This window comes from Buteo buteo, chromosome Z (assembly GCF_964188355.1).
Source record: "Buteo buteo chromosome Z, bButBut1.hap1.1, whole genome shotgun sequence".
NCBI classification, from domain to species: Eukaryota; Metazoa; Chordata; class Aves; order Accipitriformes; family Accipitridae; genus Buteo; species Buteo buteo.
The window spans coordinates 11498944-11518237 of NC_134204.1; the positions used below are offsets into that span (position 1 = coordinate 11498944).

At 41.7% G+C, this 19294-nt stretch overlaps 1 protein-coding gene across 4 annotated transcripts in view; it reads left to right on the forward strand.

Moving 5' to 3' along the window:
- The window catches only part of UNC13B (unc-13 homolog B), a 221518-nt gene that overhangs the window by 158142 nt on the left and 44082 nt on the right, over positions 1–19294 (forward strand). For all 4 annotated transcript variants that reach the window (XM_075019433.1, XM_075019434.1, XM_075019436.1 and 1 more), the window contains 7 exons: positions 787–950; positions 3154–3304; positions 4286–4354; positions 8720–8809; positions 10197–10331; positions 11144–11277; positions 12237–12322. In XM_075019433.1, coding sequence (XP_074875534.1) covers positions 787–950; positions 3154–3304; positions 4286–4354; positions 8720–8809; positions 10197–10331; positions 11144–11277; positions 12237–12322 — 829 coding nt within the window. The remainder of the gene's footprint in view (positions 1–786; positions 951–3153; positions 3305–4285; positions 4355–8719; positions 8810–10196; positions 10332–11143; positions 11278–12236; positions 12323–19294) is intronic.

The window sequence follows — 19294 nt, forward strand, 5'->3', positions numbered from 1 at the left end:
TTGCAAATATGTCTCTTTTTAAGTATCACCTTCTTTCATTTGTGTATTGTAAAATGAAGATGATTTACAGCTAGAATAACTTAATCAGGAAAAACAGAAGTGTAAAGCAGAGTCCTCTAGCTCCTAATGAGATCATTGGACTTTTGCATCCCTTACTACAGGGAGCCATCTGTCTGAAAGGCTGATGAATCTGTAAGTGACGTGAATTTGAGGATTACTGAGACACCCACTGAACTGAATGTGCAATCTCTGCACAGCAATGATAGCTGAAAGCCTTTGCAGTGTTAGATAAAGTGAAAGGTTATGTTGAATAATAATGCAAACGTCTAGTTGTTAGGGGTGCTTTTAAGGATGTCCTTTTCAGAAAAAAAATATCTGTTTAGACTGTTCTGCTGTATAATAATAATTACAAAGCTGATACAGAGCTGTTATGTCAGCTAGTTTAAATAGCTTGTCCATGTTAAGGCATTTCATTCTGAGGACAGAAATGTGTAGGTTTCAGGAAACTAATTAGTCTGTGGTTTCACTGCTTTGAAACCTCCTCTGCATCATTCACAATGTCTGCTGGGTAAAGTTGTAGGTATGCATGCAAAAAATTCAGCTAGGAGCACTCAAGAAGAAAAGAAGGTAAAAGCAGAAAAATACATAGTTGGTAGGGGGAAGAAAGAGGGAGGAGAGCAAAGAAATTTGTGTTAGTGCCTTCTCAGCAGTTCCAAGCTCTTCATGAAACTCACTTGGAGGCTTCAGCCACCTCACATATAATTTCATTCCTGTTTTATATTTCAGAACCTCTTTCACCATCTCACAGATGTGCAAGGGAATGGGGTGGTGAAGATCCCTGATGCCAAAGGAGATGATGCCTGGAAGGTGTATTTTGATGAGACAGCTCAAGAGATTGTGGATGAATTTGCAATGCGTTACGGCATTGAATCAATATACCAGGCCATGACGTAAGATGCATTTCGTGTGGTCTTTAATGTAGATAATCAGTGTAACTAATTGATGTGACTGATAATGGAAGGCTTGGCAGTGACAGCTGCTCCTTATGGGGCTTACTGTGAGCGGGAAGAGACTGCCTGTCTCTGAATCACTGATTCCTCAAAGTCTAGAAATTAATGTCTGACAAAGTGCTTGAATTAAGCATCTATCTGAGCAGTTTGTGTGAGCACCTTTAAAACTAATTCTAAGGAATTATACTAACTTTGGTAGTGTAAATGATCATATTTTATTATTGACAACTGAGCCATTCCTGTTTTAAGACTCTAAAATCTCTATTTGAGCACTCTTCTGTTAAAAAGGTATTGCCCAAGGATCCCACTGAAGATTTCAGATGATGTGAGAAGGGATGAGATTTTGTGAAAGTGTTTGTCCTACATGTCTGTTGTGGCAATTGCTACAGTCCTTTGAAGTCACTAATTTCCCAGGTGCTGCTGCAGGCATTTATAGGAAGTTTGAGTAATGGAGCCACTGATTTGTCCTCTTTGGAGCTAGGATAATGCAGTTCTTGGTCTTCAAAAAGCGTTTTCCTTGTCACTATACTTTTACTTGGGTTTGGGATTAGCCATTCTTCCCCTCAAAGACTAGTAGTGCTATGCTTAGCTCATTTCTTATTTCAAATGTAATATTAAATATAGCAGACAAAAGTGACCTTTTCCATGTTGGAAGCTGAAAGTTTTGGGGTCTGGGTCCTCGGATGAGTTAAGGTCACCTTATGTCACCTTGCAAGCACCTTTTCTGCCTATTGATTTAAGCCAAAGTGAAAAAGAATTGGTACCTCCAGAGATCTAGTCCCTGCTTTTAGCAGGGCTAATTTGGAAGTTGGACCAGACTGCTCAGGGCCTCTTTTAGTTTGTTGAAAATTTCCAAGGATGGAGATTTACCACCTCTCTGGGTTACTGTCCTCAGGCTGTATTACACTGGGGAGGAAATTCCTGGTTGAAATCCAAATTGGAAAATCCTACTTTGAATTTCCTATACTGTAACTGCTGCATATTGCTGTTTATCTTTTAGTCTTCCCTCTAAAAGGATTTTGGCCTGGCTCAATCTTCTCACCACCCCTCCCCTCTCTGCTAAGTAGTTAAGACATGGATTAAATCCCCACTCCTCACCCCTTCTCTTCTTCAAGCTAAACAGAGCCATTTTATGTGTCCATATTTACCAAGGGCCTAAATGACCAGTTGATACGTAGGTATCATGCAGCAAGCAAGTTAACATTCAGGTATCAGTATTGTGTTTGTCTGAAATACTGACTTGTGAATTTCTTTGAAATTCTCTCGCTGGAGCTTTTTTGGTTATAATCATTTGTAGATTAACTAGCACAGAAGCTAATGTCTGTGATGAGTCCCTTAGGGAGAAAGCTACATTTAGAAAATAGTTCCCAAATTTAGTTTGGGAGCTCTCCGAGGATTCCTGCTTTAAAAGGACTGCTTGAAAATGGCTCAACTCTCCTGTCTGTTGGAATGAACTTTACTTGACATGTCCCGTAATATCAGACCTCTTAATCTCTGACTTTTTTCCCCTTATGTCTAACAGATTTTTCTTTGATTGTTTAATCATTTCACAAGCCCAGATGCTTCTGGCATAATTCTGAGACTTCCTGCAGGAGGGTTTCCTTGCACTTTAATGAGAGCAGTTAAATGGGAAAATGCAAATGAGCATGCATACTTCCTGCAGGCTGGAAGGGTTAGCCCTAAGGAATTACATATCAATGCAGCACATAAATACAAGTGTGTGATCTCACTGTTCTTGAATGCTTTCCAATTCCTGCTGCCTCATGTCACCTCAGAACCTGTGGCTACCTCAAGTGGCAGTAAATTACATAGATTTCCTTGTGTCAGACTTGGTGCTAGGAATTGGCATCAGGACCCAGGGTATCACCTAAGTCAAAAGCTGCTGGCAACAAATAGTTGAGAAGCTATTTTATGATCTGGAAAGGGCTGTAGTGAAGGGATTTCTCTTGTTTCGAGCATATCTGTTGTCTAGATGGCATCTTTCCGAAAAAGCTGTGAGATGCTGGAGGTTTACAGAAAGGGAGAAAACATAACTTTCATCCATTCATGGTGCCAGCCAGAGTAAGGGGGCTATTAAAGGGATAGAGTCAAATTGTGCTACACAAAAGAGACCAGAATGACTTACAGAACTGTCCTTTTGCAGGCATTTTGCGTGTCTCTCCTCTAAATACATGTGCCCAGGCGTGCCAGCTGTGATGAGCACGTTACTTGCCAATATCAATGCCTATTATGCACACACCACTGCCTCCACAAATGTGTCTGCTTCGGACCGCTTTGCAGCCTCCAATTTTGGGGTATGTTTGTGTGTTTGGTGATGTTACAATTGGACTTCTGTAGTTTGCCTGTGGTGCTTCTGCCTTTCAATAAATAACTTGTTCTATTTAAGGAACATTAAATCTGTGAGGAGTTAGAAGCTGTGGAGCTCTTCTAGACTAGACAAAGAGCACAGTTTTATTGTAATCTTCACACATTTTAGATATTAATCAGTGTAATGCATTGTGATGTTTATTCTTCATGTTCAAATTACACTGGAGTACAGATGGTATGGAATGAGCAAATAATATTGAACTGCGTGGTGATGCTGTTGATAAAATATACTCTGTGATCTGATCATTTCAGAACCTTGTTTTTAAAAAGAGCAACTGCTTTAAGAAAAAACCAAAAAAGTCTATCCCCCTGTTGGTTAAAATGTTTTTTGTATAACATGTGGTGGAATTGAGCATGCTGGAAGGGTATTTGGAAAAGCTCATGCTTCTCATCAAACTGAGAATTTATAGATTGAATGAGTAGGTGTTCACGATGCCAAATCAGAATCCAGTGGAGAGACCTGACCTCGAGAAGATAGTAATGAGAAGCCTGTAATACTTGTCACTGAACTAATAGATAAGATCTTGGAGCTGTGTCACTGCTCTGAATTAGACCTTTTTCTGCCTGTTCCTTTATTCATCTCTGAATAAATATTTTCTCTTAAATCTAAGTTTGGTGCAAATTGCAGACTAGAAATCAGAGGAGGTTTTGTTCTGCCTCTACTTCAGAGTGATAATGTAGTAGTTTTCTGACGATTCTAATGTTACACAGACTTCAGAAATACTTAGAGTATAAGAGTAAATCCAAGAATCAAAAGAAAATACTGTTTGCACAATACCATGCATCCATATTGCTTCCTCCCGCTCTCCTGAGATCTGACACTAACTCCCTGATATCCTGCTGCTTAATCTGAACATCGATTCAACAGTGATGATATGTGATGTTTATTGGTGTTTTCTGCTCAACAGAAAGAACGATTTGTGAAGCTTCTGGACCAGCTTCATAATTCACTTCGGATTGATCTCTCAATGTACAGAGTGAGTGGGAATAAACAGAATCCTTTCAGGCATTCTGGTGGGCAGAGGGGAAACAGACCGTTTGGATTTCTCTTACATTTCTAACCGTTTGGGTAGTTTTTGTTTTACGGAATTGTCATGACAAGCTTGTTACCTGAATACATCGTTTTGTTTTCCTCATGGATAGAACTTAAACCGTGTTTTTTATTTCCATTATAACTTCCTCAAGAATTCTGTAGTAATTTAAGGATTGTGAACTATGCTGATCTCTGATACTCTCCGAGAAATGCAAGTTGGATTGGATTAATTATTTTGAATTTACTCCTTCAGATGTCATCTACAAGGGAAAACAGACTTGTTCTCCCCTAGTAAGACAGAAGTCTTTTAAAGCATCTGCAGCCGTGTTGTCACTTATTTTAGGTTTGGCAAACTCGAATCACTGTCCTTGACTCTGGATCTACAAGATGTGCTGTCAGATTGAGATCCCCCCCACTTCAGCAATAGGGAATAGATGAGTTTCCAATGTCAGCATCTGTCCATCAGGCTTCTTAAACCTTTTAGTTCCTTTCTTTGCTGTTCCAGAGTCAACCTAGTCTTACCATGTGACTTGGCTTTTATTTTTTTTTTTAATCCTTGCTATATTATTTTAATTAGTGACTAATTCACTGAAAAATCTAAAAATGGTGGCAAAATGTGAGCTTTGGTTTTATTTATTTATTTAAAAGTAGATCCTCTTCTGGTTAGTCCATTTATCTGAAACACAGTAAAACATATAGAGGAGGGAAACACAAGGATTTAAGAGAAGTGCATTAGGAAGACAAACAAAAAAAACAAGGGGCAAGGTGCAAAAGAAGATAAAAGGAATGTTGTGTAAAGAGCTATTCTAAAACTACATTACTGGTAACAGAAGGTCTAAAGAGAGCACTGAGCCACTGATGAGCAGAGGGAAAGTTATCAACACATGGCAATAGGAATCTGTAGTGGTGACGCCTTTTTTGTTTGCTTGGTCTTCAATAAAAGCTGCCTTCTGGTGGCTAATGCAATTAAACCTTAGACAAACAAGTAAGATCTTATGTAAAGGACCAGGAAAGATTTGTGTAATTTAAATACTTTAGATGTTATCTAATTGGCAGTTTATTTAGAGAAATGGCTGAAGCAATTTGGGAGCTCTTACTATTTTAAGACCCCTGAAGGGCAGGTTAAGTTCTGGAAGAAAAATGTGTTAGTTTCCAGATTTCAAGACAGGAGATGGCAATTTACAACTTAAATTACCCAGATTAAGCCTCCCCCTTTCCCTAATTTAATCAAGCTATTTGTAAGCACTTAAAATAGTGAATAACCAGCAGTATGAATTTATGAAAGAGGAAGTGTCGAACCAGTGTGTGTTCCTTCCAGGGCAGGGTGGCAGGTGAGGAGGGGAGAGGTGGAGCCCTCTCAAGAGTAGCTCCAAGTCACCCTCTGAATAATTATTTCAAAAAGTGTTTTGTGAGCAAGTGCAGTTATTCTGTATGCATGTCAGTTGTTCTCTTTGTTGGTTGGTCACTAGCTGACACAAGCATAGAGGAGGTTGAATTTCAATATAGCTAATGTTATCTTTTCCTGATTAGTATTCCTAATCAAGAACATGCATTTAGTCCCCAACATTCATTCAGTGGTTTGTTTTTAAATCTTGACCTCAATAGTCTTTGATTTTGATAAATACCCTGAGTGCCAGAGAGTCCGTGTGTGGACAACTTAACTTTAAAAGAAGAGTTTTCTAGGAATTAGCTTTTACCAATGACTATAAAGAGCATTAAATTGCTTGCCGTGATTAGCTGAACTGCAGCAATACTCAACTGCTGTCAAGAGACAGCATATTTTTCTGCAGGTCCTCAGTAATAAATGAAAACTTGTTCCCCTCTGCCCTTTTTGCCTTTGTCTCTAATAATTTTTGAATGTGCAAATATGAAAAGACTATCAGAGTGGAGGTTGCCTTTGCTATTTTGCTTGCAGCAAAGTGAGTCACATCAGCTTGAATGCAAGAATACACTGAGGAACATGAACGCTGTTAAAGGACACAGGAAAGAAAGAGTGGGAATGTAGGAAAGAGCATAGTGCCTGAGGTCAGAAAGGTAACAGCCCCTTGCAAGAGCAAAGCTTGCTGCATCATCATATTCATTTACATGCATATATGTACATACATAGACACACGCACACATATGTATCATATGGTACCAGATGGGATCCACCCAAGGGTACTGAGGGAGCTGGCAGAAGTGTTGACCAAGCCACTTTCCATCATTTGTCAGCAGTCCTGGCCAACCAGGGAGGTCCCAGTTGACTGGAAGTTAGCAAATGTGGTGCCCATCTACAAGAAAGGCCAGAAGGAGGATCTGGGGAACTACAGACCTGTCAGTCTGACCTCAGTGCTGAGGAAGGTTATGGGGCAGATCATCTTGAGTGCCATCACGCAGGATGTACAGGACAGCCAGGTGATCAGGCCGCGTCAGCATGGGTTCATGAAAGGCAGGTCCTGCTTGACCAACCTGATCTCCTTCTATGACAAGGTGACCCACTTAGTGGATGAGGGAAAGGCTGTGGGTGTTGTCTACATAGACTTTAGTAAAGCCTTTGACATCGTTTCCCACAGCATTCTCCTGGAGAAACTGGCAGCTCATGGCTTGGATGGGGCTACTTTCCACTGGGTAAAAAAACTGTATGGACGGCCAAGCCCGAAGAGTGATGATGAATGGAGTTAAATCCAATTAGCGGCCAGTCACCAGTGGTGTTCCCCAGGGCTCAGTACTGGGGCCAGTTCTGTTTAATATCTTTATCAGTGATCTGGATGAGGGGATTGAGTGCACCCTCAGTAAGTTTGCAGATGACACCAAGTTGAGCAGGAGGGTTGATCTGCCTAAGGGTAGGAAGGCTCTACAGAGGGATCTGGACAGGCTGGGTCGATGGGCTGAGGCCAATTGTATCAGGTTCAACAAGGGCCTTGGGTCACAACAACCCCACGCAGCGCTGCAGGCTTGGGGAAGAGTGGCTGGAAAGCTGCCTGGTGGAAAAGGACCTGGGGGTGCTGGTCGACAGCCGGCTGAATATGAGCCAGCAGTGTGCCCAGGTGGCCAAGAAGGCCAACGGCATCCTGGCCTGTATCAGAAATGGTGTGGCCAGCAGGAGCAGGAGGTGGTTGTTCCCCTGTACTGGGCACTGGTGAGGCCGCCCCTCGAGTCCTGTGTTCAGTTTTGGGCCCCTCACTGCAGGAAAGACATGGAGGTGCTGGAGCGTGTCCAGAGAAGGGCAACCAAGCTGGTGAGGGGCCTGGAGCACAAGTCTTGTGAGGAGCGGCTGAGGGAGCTGGGGCTGTTTAGTCTGGAGAAGAGGAGGCTGAGGGGAGACCTTATTGCTCTCTACAACTGCCTGAAAGGAGGGTGTAGTGAGGTGGGTGCTGGTCTCTTCTGTCAGATGGCTGGAGGTAGGACGAGAGGAAATGGCGTCAAGTTGTACCAGGGCAGGTTTAGATTGGATATTAGGAAAAATTTCTTCACTGAAAGGGTTGTCAGGCATTGGAACAGGCTGCCCAGGGAAGTGGTGGAGTCACCATCCCTGGAGGTATTTAAAAGATGTGTAGATGTGGCACTCAGGGACATGGTTTAGTGGTGGACTTGGCAGTGCTAGGTTAACAGTTGGACTTGATGATCTTAAAGGTCTTTTCCAACCTAAATGATCCTATGATTCTGTATCTGGAAGTGACAATGAGACTTCTAATTTCAGTGGAACCCAGAGAGTGGAAGAGGAAGCTATGGCTATGGACAGTGGGGTGGTGGGCAGAGTATGTAAAAAAAAATGTCTTATAGAGTGAAGGAGGCACTGAAGGATACATGCTTATCTCGGGAGATTGGATCTTACAGGGGGCTGAGTGGTTACAATGACTTCTTACAGGGAACAGTGCTCATTTTCCCTTCTCAGTCCAGTTTATTTCTCTGGAGAGGTTGCTAATGTAGTGCACCTCTTGGTGTCTCAGAAGAGAAGCCAAAAACCAAGCGGTGAGTACAGAAGGGGAAAGACCTGAACAAGCAACCTCAACCAAGAGGCCATGGCTGCTGGTGGCAAGGCTGTTGCTCCCTGCCTGCTCCTTCTACAGCCAAGGAGAGATCTCCTGCCACTGAGGGTTGTCAGTCTCCTGGCATCCACAAACTTCACATTCATATGAGAAGCTATTTAATTAAGAAAACAGATAAGCTCTTGCAGCAAAAAGGCCTTATTTATGGAGCATTGTTTTGACTAGTACAAGCTTCTCGAGCAGGAAATGTTTCCAAGACACTTTCCTTATTTAGCACATGCTTGAAGCCTTGCATGGATCTGACTGTGCATTCCAACAGGATTTCCCTTTTTTGTTGACAGAATAACTTCCCAGCCAGCAGCCGCGAACGGCTGCAGGACCTGAAGTCTACAGTGGATTTGCTGACCAGCATCACTTTTTTCAGGATGAAGGTAGCGTTACGGGTGGGGATGGGATGGGGCCTCTGCGATTTTCACCACAGGAGTTGGTTTCGCATTTTCAAACCATTGTTCCATGTCGTTGTGCTTTAGACACTTTGGGGAAAATGGAGATCATCTGCTGACTGTATAATAAACATCCACATTTTATCTCTACTTCACTGTGTTTTGCATCATGAAGATGAAAGTTGTTTTTTCCCTGGGGTTTTTCAGTCATAAATATGGCACAAAAAAGAAAATTGTCTGGTTTTATGAAGATCATTTACTTTTCTTATGAGCATGAGGAAGTTTTTCCTATGAAACTGTCTGCAACATTTATCAGTCACTACCATCTCTTCACTATCTTTTATCTAGTAAATATTTTTAATGTATTTCTTGGGGGGTAAGACACTGAAATGGGATAGTATCTCTCAGTAGAGATCCCAAAAACTTGTTATAAATGCTAATGTGCTGGTTCTGTAGCAATGTGTAATGAGATTATTTTTAATTCCTGATTTTTGTTTTTAAACTTTTTTAAAAATACTGTTGTAGGTTAGCACATGTCACTTAGTAATTTTTATCTCATCAAATACAAATCAAGTCTTTAATTTTAGCTATTTCAGGAAGTGCTTAAAATTTTATTCTTAAGCCCTAGGGTAAATGATGTTTTAGAACTTTATTTTGAAAGTGTTCATTCAGACAATGTGTCTGTATTGAAAGTTTGCTTTACAGAAATACTCTGAAAAGTTTGAAGGTAGTGACAATATCAAAATTTTCTCAGGTTGTAGTTTTATTTGCAGTGTGATGCCTGCATATCTGTTTAGTTTAAAACCCCTTGTTTTTCAAAAGCAACGTAACAATGAAATAATGAAAAGAGCTGTTGTTGCAAAAGAAGAAGGCATATGGGTTGGCATGTCCCTAAGGATTCTGGTGTGCTCTAAAAGTCAATAAAGCTTGTGATGAAATATGACCTTAAAGTTTTTGTATTTAAAGGCATGTGAGTGTTTGGCCTTCAGCAAGACTTTCTAGATCAGATGTAATGTGCTCTGCTAGTCTCTTGCATATTCTTCCGATGTTGGAAAAGATTTATCACTGGCTTCATAGCAAAATCCTATGAATTTACCAGAAATGGTGTGTGTTTGGCACACATATCAAGCCACATGATTTATTTATTCTGAAGAATCTTCCTTGGCCCTTCAAAATCTTTTTTATGGTCCAAGTGATCCTGTGGGGATGTAAGTGTTATCACTGCTGTTTTATGCCTGGGAAGAGTGACCCATTCATGGTTTCAGGTCACTGATAGCACCAAGTCCTGGGTAGTTCCCAAACCAGTGACTTGTTCTTTCCCCATTTGATTCATGAACAGTGCTTTGTTTGACTCTCTTTGCTGTCTCCTTGCCAGGTCCAAGAACTGCAGAGTCCACCTCGAGCCAGCCAGGTAGTGAAGGACTGTGTAAAAGCTTGCCTCAACTCTACCTATGAGTACATTTTCAACAATTGTCATGAGCTGTACAGTCGCGAGTACCAGACAGATCCTGTGAGTAGCTGATAAGCAGGCAGAAATCAAAGTTTCTGATTTTCTTAAGATAATAACAAGAATACTAGTTGATATAAAAAGCCAACACAAGCAAAATTATGTCACTTTTTATATTCTGAATGCACAAAAGTTGTTATCAATTAATGAGCACTAATTAGTAAGTGGAGGATGATAATTGTTTTACACTAATTATAATTCGTTTTGCCAGCCTCAGCTACTTTATTTCATGAGGAGTTATTTGTGAAGGGAATGTTTGATGCAGCTTTGAGTGAGCAAAAGCCAATTACAGCAAATGTAGACTGATCAAGAAAACTGTCTTCAGCATAGATAAACCTTAATCAGTGAAATTTTATCCTGTTTTCTAGCACCCAGTGTCCTGCACTGGGCTTAGGAGATACCTCTAGACACAAACTGTTTTCAAGTCTGAGGGTGTCCTACTTGCCACTCTGCAGGAGTGCACTCACATATCAACATGGATATATTAATCAACTGAGGTGCCTAAAAAGCAAGTATTTGGAACAACCTTAGAGCAAATGGTGTCTCAGCAGGTTGCCAGGAGCCTGACCTGCTCTTGGCATGGTAAATGACAAAACAGGGATTATTTGAGGCCACCAGTAAGCAATATGGTTTGGCATGTTACTGTGTTTTGCATTAGATCACACAAGTTACCAGCAGACATAAATAATTGTGAGCTCTTCAGAAGAAAGGGTCCACAGGTAATTAACGTTTAGAGTTTGTGTGGTGATCTACGTTTGCCAGCTTTTTCTTTCCCCATTAAATTTACACTGGTTTTCTAACGGCTTCCTTCCCAGAACAAAAATCAGGACCTTCCTCCTGAGGAACAGGGCCCCAGCATCAGGAACCTGGATTTCTGGCCCAAGCTCATCACTTTGATAGTTTCCATCATAGAAGAGGACAAGAATTCTTACACTCCAGTCTTGAATCAGTAAGAATCTTCCATGTCATGGCTAATGCTAGTCTTTGTGTGCTCTGCTTTATTTGTTAAACTGCTTTCTATCTCTTCTGTGACTTGTGTATTTATAGAAGTACTTATCTTGTCTGTCTGTCTTTCTGTCTTATCTGTCTCTGTCTATATAAATAACTCTTTTTGATTGGGATGGAAGAGTTTCAAAAGGTTCAGTTACGATGGCGTTCGAGCACAAACACCCTGATTATTACAATCCTGAACTCAGGGAGGCACCTGAAAATGGGGTGAGAGTTCTTTTGGTTTTTTCTGATGTTGAGCAGTTCTGGAATGCACATTAATGCACACAGTGGTGCCATGGTGACAACACATTATGCTGTGTTTTAGGAATGTGGTGTTTGGTGCAGCACTGGGAGATTGCATTGGGTGGGGTTGGCACAGCATTGGAAATGAACCTGAAACTGGTCTGTTTAGCTGGTGTATACTCCTCCAACAGTCCCACAGGACAGGAGAGAGGGAGATATCTGACAAGGTTTTATACACAAAGAGCTGGATTATGCCCTAGTGATCATTGATTTAACACAGCAGGGACACCTGATTAGTGTTTACTTTCCAGCCTAGTAACCCTAGAAAAAAAGAAAAAGAAAAAAAAGAAAGGAATATGGACAAGAAAGGGGAAAATGGTGCAAGGGCATTGAGATCACATTCCCAGAATTATTGTATGCTTCTCTTCCAGGAGACACATCCAGATCCTGGCTTTCTGAGTTAAAACCAGTTTCAACAGCAGTATTGTTTTCAGGTTTTTTGATCTATGCCACAGAGTCCAGTCCATGATCTCCAGTTTCCACCTGCTCATTTATCTAGGGTGAAGGAAGCATCTGTAATGTTGAGCTTTTCAGCTTGTAGTTTAGCTCAGAGCTGAATAAAGAAGAGCCCTTTGCTCTGATACATGTCAAAGCCTTTCCTAAATGTCCCCTCAGGTTTCCTCAGGAGCTTGCTGTTGGGAAGATCAGTGCAGAGGTGATGTGGAGTCTTTTTGCCCAGGATATGAAATATGCCATGGAAGGTAAGAGAATTACTCACTTCTGCCAGCTGACTTGTTGCTGATCTCTTGTCCTCTGTTCATTTGATGTAAATGAGGCGTAAGCACATTAGTAGCACCACTATTTGGAGCAGGGATTTCTAGTGGTTTGTTTGTGGACAGCTGCTTTATGGGTGAGAATTGAGGCTGAGATCTGCATGAGCTCTAGACCTGTGTGTCAGGCTGTGTTGCAAGCTGTTTATTGTCATCCCAGCTGGTTTGAAATCAGAGTTCACTTTGGCCTGAGGATACGATGGCTTAGATCAGCAGCAGCCTCTTTCTGCAATGTGCAGTAGTAGAAAGAGCTGGAGAAGTAGGTGGACTCTGGGTTGTACCATGGCTGTAGTTCCCTGGATGATACAGTGTAGACAGTCTAAGCAATTGGCATAAATATGCTCTTAGAACAAATCCTGCGGCAGGCATCTTCATTTTGAATTAATCTTTGCATATTTCCACCAGACTTCTGGTAAAGGAGAAATTTTACTCTTTCTGAAAATGAGTTAGGCATACAGGAGCCCAGCAGACTCCTGGAAAGGAATTCTGCTACTTGCAGTACTCTTCTGATGGTTGATTACAGTTTCTGAACTTGGTTTTAGTTCTATAAATTCAGTTGCACAATGTAATCTTCTTCTTACAAGGTTCAGAGAGCATCCAGCTCCCACCAGCTCTGCGGCTGCAGTAGCAGTTGTTTTCCCAGTATTTTGCAGGGTCAGGCTTTATGATCATTTATAAGGTGATACTGTGATAAAACAGAAGTGCCAGTGCTGCCTACAGCATGCTAGCTGTATTCGTATTCCAAAACCAAGCCAAGTTACTGCTTTTGGTCACTCACAAAATTATGCTTGATCCAATTGTCCACAGATTGATCTAAGCTCACTTATAGGAGTGACAGCCTATTAGACTCTTACTTTAGACTGCTACAAAAAACTGCTCCTAGTAAGAGAGTTTCCTGCATTTTGTTCTTTGGGAACAGTCTGTGGGGTTGCTCTGTAAGTACTCTGTCTATGTCTTAGTCTCTGTCAGTGCAGCAGGGGTAGAGGCTGTGCTGTGAGGGGACACCCTTTGCTAGCTCTAGGCTTGAATACAGTAGGCTGCAGGTCTGGATGAATGTTCTCACTTCTGTGTTAGGAAGTTTTTATATACACTTGTAACCCACAGAGCTTTTGTCTTGTGAGGTCATGTTGATGTAAGAACAGGGAAGAAGGGAAGAAGGACTAAGACTAAGGGAAGAAGGACTAAGCTAGCTATGCTTAAGAGTCTCTTTTATAGTGACTGTTACTACTTGCTCATGTGTTAGAGATAAGGCAACTGTGATAACTCCATGTTCACTTTCCCTAGAAACTGTTTGTTCCTGCAACCCATTTTGGCTTCCCTTTCCATTTTGTCCTTGTTTACCCCTGTGCACTCACCCTCAGGAATTTATAATGCAGTTTGCTCTTCTACATGTTGAAAGTGCCATATCTTCCTCCTTTATCAGCAGCCATGAGAACTGGATCTCTCCAGATCTAGTTGCTGTCTTTCCTAAGATTCCCTTTCCCAGTTCATCCAAAATGCACCTGCAAAAATGTTACTGATTGTGTGTGTGAATTTGACTGTCAAAGGGGACATGACTTTGATTTTTTTTCCTCTTTTAAAGGCTCTATTTGATTGCCAGTGACCAGGTTATCTCTGCCTCCCAGGTTTTCTCTGTTCACATCTTGTACCATGTCCCTTTTGACTCTGTCTCCCCTGGTGAATCTGGGCTTATTTTACCTTTTCCTGACATCCTTCTGGTCCTTGTGAGCTTCTTAAGACAAGGGTTGGCATGGTTTCCACCTGTGAGTTCATCAGTGCATAGAAAATACTTGCAGAAAGAGCATCCCTCTTTAAAGTATTTCTTGGTGAGAAAAGTTGACACAAAGGCAGCTGATGGACAGCAAAGGGTTTGCATTTTGAACGAAAGCTGAAAAACTGCATAGTACATGTATTTGTACTCCAGCTGTGTAAGTCCTACGAGAGGATTGAACAATGACAGAGTCTGTGTTGGTGTGTGTCTCTTCCAAATACATATTCAAGAAATCCTCAGGATGCAGAATTCTATTTGCAGCAAGTGTGATTCCCTACTGCTTTGCTCTGCAGAAACTTATGAAGATAACCTTTAGAACAAGCTCTACAATAATTCCATTACAGGCCTTAGCACATGTGTTTTAAATACAGATGATTGGATTAGCTCACTGCATTTTTTTTTAAAATGAGGGAAAAAAAGGATTAAAGGAAACAGATTAAGTGATGTGAAGGATGATGATTAGATTTGCTGTCCTCAGCTCTTGGCTCCGTAATCCCTGGGTACATTTCTGTTGTGCTCCAAGATCTGTATGCATTAGGAGCTCCCTGCAACAAAAGCTAACCTGTTTTGTGGAGATATGTGCACATGAACCCAGAGTATAACACTTGCTTCTAACTTTTTTCATGATGTTTCCCCTTATGTTCTGTTCCTAAGTTCTGGATAACATGAGCTCATTCACGTCACCAAGTGGTAAGTTCATGCTCCTTGGTAAAGTCTATAGTTGTGAGTAGGCAAAGACTTTCATCTCTTAACTGTAGTTTTAGCACTTTGGATGTAGTTGCTAATATTAGCTTTAGTGTCCTGTAGTTTTATGCCAGTGATGAGCAGATCTGCAAACGAAACTTGGAAGACCATACTGCTGCTGCAGAAATGGAGGGTATGTGCTGTAAGGAGACTCCTGTTCTGACTAGTCACTCCAGTTGTTTTTTGATGGTACCCGATACACTGAGTGGTTCTGGGCACTAGCCCCTTTGCTGAGTCCCAGGCATTAAGATGTAGATGATGTCTGATGAAGAATAACTGCTGAGGTCAGAGCTCCAGTTCATGTGTGACTCTATACCTTCCCTCCTGGCTGGGGTGATGCTTGAGGATCTCTGGCTCTTTCACTCTGCAGTGGCAGTCAGTTTTCTTCTAGCTGAAAGGCCATGCAATGGCTTTGGTTTAGAAAGAGTGCAGGCCTGGCTGCGTGAAACTGCCTCCTCCCTCCTTCCAGCCTGATGCTTCCACGTTGCTCTCCAATAAGCAGTGTGGAAGAGAGTTGGGAGGCTCAGGTGGGAGATGGCTTCTCTGAGCTGGAGAGCAGTGCCTGGCTGTGTGAGTCGTTCTCCTTTTTCCCTACAGGTGGCAGCTAACCGTGCCTCTCCCAGCTGGAGCTTACCCCCATCTGCACTATGCAGCCTGTGCAGGGCAATATATAAATCCTAATTCGTACCTCGAATACAGTGCTTAGGGGCTTCAGAACCAGAAGTCTTGCTAGCCTGTGGATGCTGCAGCATGTGTCCTTTGGGGACCTTCTGAAGAGTTAGATTGCTAATGTATAAAAAGATTACTAATGTGTAAAAAGTTCAAGTTGTAAAAATGAAACACCTATTTTCTATTTAAAATACGTTCAGCCACTGGTAGCAATAGTCACGACAGCAGTGTGTTTGACTGCTGGAAGGGAAGTGCATTGCAGACCTGTCTTATGCCTTCAACTCCCCTAAGGAGACTCAGCTTCTGAGACACAGCAGAAGCTCCACTTTACCCTGCTTGTTTTGTTTTTTCTCTCCCCCAAAGCAGTGACAGCTCAGGGCACCATGAACAGCACACCTGGCCCTTCCCTCCTTACTGGCAAAGGCAGTACAGGACAAGGCATTGAGAAGTGTCCCTTGTTCCCCATAAACCCAAGAGTAAAACAGATCAGATAGACAGGTTGTGTGGCCCAGGCTTGGCTGGCAAGATTATGCTACCCTGGAGTCACTGTAGTGTAGAGGATGATTTTTCCAAGTCATACAGTTAGCTTCACCTCTCTGACCCAGAAAGCACAAACACCCTGAGCAAAGAGGGCTTCTGCTCTTCATTTACTGGGAAGACATTAAAAGACAGTAATAGAAAATCAGTGTCAACCTTGACAACATTTCATCTTATCTTGGACACATTAGCATTAGAAGAGTTGCAAATTAGAAGCATCTGTGAAAGGAAGAGAGACTGAGTAGACTTGGAGGGCAGGATTGAAATAAATCATTCTGCTGCATTCTCATTTCTAATAAGGGGAGGGGGATCAGATGCATACACAGATGCCAGCTGTCTAAAGTGTTAACACTTCACCAGCCTCAGTACCTATTAGAGTTTTTTGCAGAAATTCGGCATTATTTGCTAGAAATTAACCCATGGAAAGTAGGCTGACAATCAAGAAAAAAAGTGCACAGATTAAGGATGTGGTGGAAGTCCTGTTCTCTGCCTGAAAAATAGAACTGGACATGACATTAGAAAGCGTGCTACTAAGAAGCAGTTCCCTATTAATGCCTTAATAATATGGCCTCAGTGACCCTAAAAGCTCTTCTCCAGAGGAGACTGCTTGCAGATGAAATCTGCTGAGGAAATGTGAGAGACTTATAGAACTCTGTGGTCTTTTCAGGATAAAACACAGCAGTTGCTGCAAAATACCTGTGCACTCTTCTGCTGTTGCTGCCGCTAAGCTCTTTAAAAACCAGCAGGTTATAAAGCACAACAGAAATGTGCTAAGACTGATGGCTCCCATGCTCTTCACTTTATTTTTTCTAAAATGGGTTTTCAAAGTATACCTCTGGCTGATGTGTTTCCATGTCACCTTCAAGTGCTCTTAAACATTTCCCTTTACAGAGAAAGCAGCTGATCAAAACTGTGCAGGGTCCATTGAAGGGGGGAAGGCGGATGGTACGAACTGTTGGGGATGAAGGGGTTTGGGGGCTTTGTTGGCTTTCTTTGTCCTCCAGCATGTTTGAGCTGTTATAGTTCACTTTTGTCTTTTCTTTGTCAAAAGCCCCACCTTTCTTTCGCATACGTAAAGTTCTCTTTTATGGTGGTAAGACCTTCTTTCTTTTACTTTCCTGTAGTTTTATCCCTTAGGTGTCAAGCCTCTTCTTTGCTGCTTAGATGGCTAGGTAGTCCTAGTAGCAGTCCTTGGGCTTACACTTCTGTGGCTGCTTTGTGTCTTCCTCTTCTGCAACTTAGTAGTGTTTTAAATGTCCTAAAAAACAGGAAAAGGCTTAAATTACTTGCTTATAGTGCACTGCTTAGTTTTGAGGAAATAAATCTGATTTGAGTCCTTTTACCTCCAAGTCAGACCTTCCCTCTGCAGGAACAGTACTTTCCCCATGCAGGAATAGCACCTGAGTGGCAGCACGTATCAAAGTTAATGAAGTTATAATTGTCCATTGATTTCCTCACTCGCACAGGGAGCTAAGCGGGCACAGTTACTGCTGTGTTTGTTTCTGGTTTTAGATCTGTGGAGAGAGCTTTGCTTTTTTTTTTTTTTTTTTTTTTACAGCTGTTCTTGAGAGAGGTCAGCAATTCAGACACTGAATACACTCATACTTCCTTAGTGCTCAAGAAAGATAGTAGATTTATTAATGTAAAAGAGGAACGGACTTTTCTTGGCACCAATACAAGCAAATTCACTGTGGAGCGTAGTGGATCATAGTACATGTGAAATAGTAGCACATGTAAAGTAATTTGCCCATCGAACCATCAGCCCTGGGGACTATGTCTCTCAGATATTGGGCATTTTAATTTCTTTAAAACAAAGGTTGGGTTTCTTTTTTTTTGAGATTGTATCTGTGTGGATCTGCTACATGTGAATTAGAAGGAAATCTGTATTACACTGTTACAGAGTTTTGCAAACAACTCACTGAAGATTTCTACTGCTTAGGAGTTCACAAGGCTTATGGAATAATTATGCATGAAAAGTTCTTTGGGTTTTGTGTTTTCAGTTGGATAATTCATAATTTATTTGGCCTTTCTTCTTGTGCATGTTGTTGAAACTTCAAGAGAGATGTGGAAGTTTCTTAATGTTTTTAAATAGCTGCAAGAATTCACATTTACATGCAAATAGATGATGATATTGTAAGATAATCTTGTCTGTCAGGTAACTGGACTGGAAAGCTGGGGCCATTTTACATCATTAAGACATATCTTCTGCTAATGAGTATCTGTAGCATGTATTGCTCGTGTGTGCATATATCTACCAAGTTACTGGATACATGTGCTAAAGTCTTAGATTGAAGCCATTCAAAGCTAAGAGAAAGACTTCCACTCTTTAACATCGTTGGATCCTGTCTACATGTCAGGAGTGATGCCCTTGGAAAGTTACAACAATAATGAGGTAACCATATAAAAGGTAGGAAGACTAGTCTAAAGTCAAATTTGGGGAAAAAAAACCCTGACTCTAAGCCAAAATCATGTTTCAGTCTCATATCTCACACTGTAGTCATGGACTAGCAGCTTGCTGTGATGCTAGAGTGAACAAAGGCAGCCGGCACAAAGTGTATTCATACTGTTGAAGCTTGTCAGAAGAAAGAGATGGATACGGACAGGTGGCACTAGGGAGCAGCGGTGCAGAATTGGTCAGCTGATAATTCAGGATTGCAGCACAGGCAAAAGCCAGCTGCTGAGTTCTCTTAGCATCACGAAAAAGGAATTAGTTTTATTCTTTTCAAGGAGGATTTTGAAGTAAAGCAGTACAGCAGAAGGAGCTGCCTGTGTAAGCCTGTGCAGGGTGGCTTGGGAGAAGGTGCTGAGATGCTTTTGGGAGAACTTAACAAGTAGTTTAAGAACAGGGATTGTGGGCTGGTCAGAGTGGGACTCAACTGCTGCAAGACGGTAGCATAGACATAGGCTGTGAAAGGCCTTGAGAGCAAAGACATGGAACATACATCTCTTGTGAGAGAGAAAGGGGAGCAGTGGTCTAGGGAGATGATCTCTGCAGAAACATAGGTCTGAGTATGGCAAGTGCTTTAGCAGCATAGATGTGTGGGAAGGGTTGTGTTGTGGAGGCATGTGCGTTATACAGGGAGGAACTACATTGTCCCAACAAAGGCTGGGTACAAAAACATAATGAGATGTGGCAGGAGGAAGAGGCTCAGCAGCAGGTAGATATGTATGGGTTGCTTCAG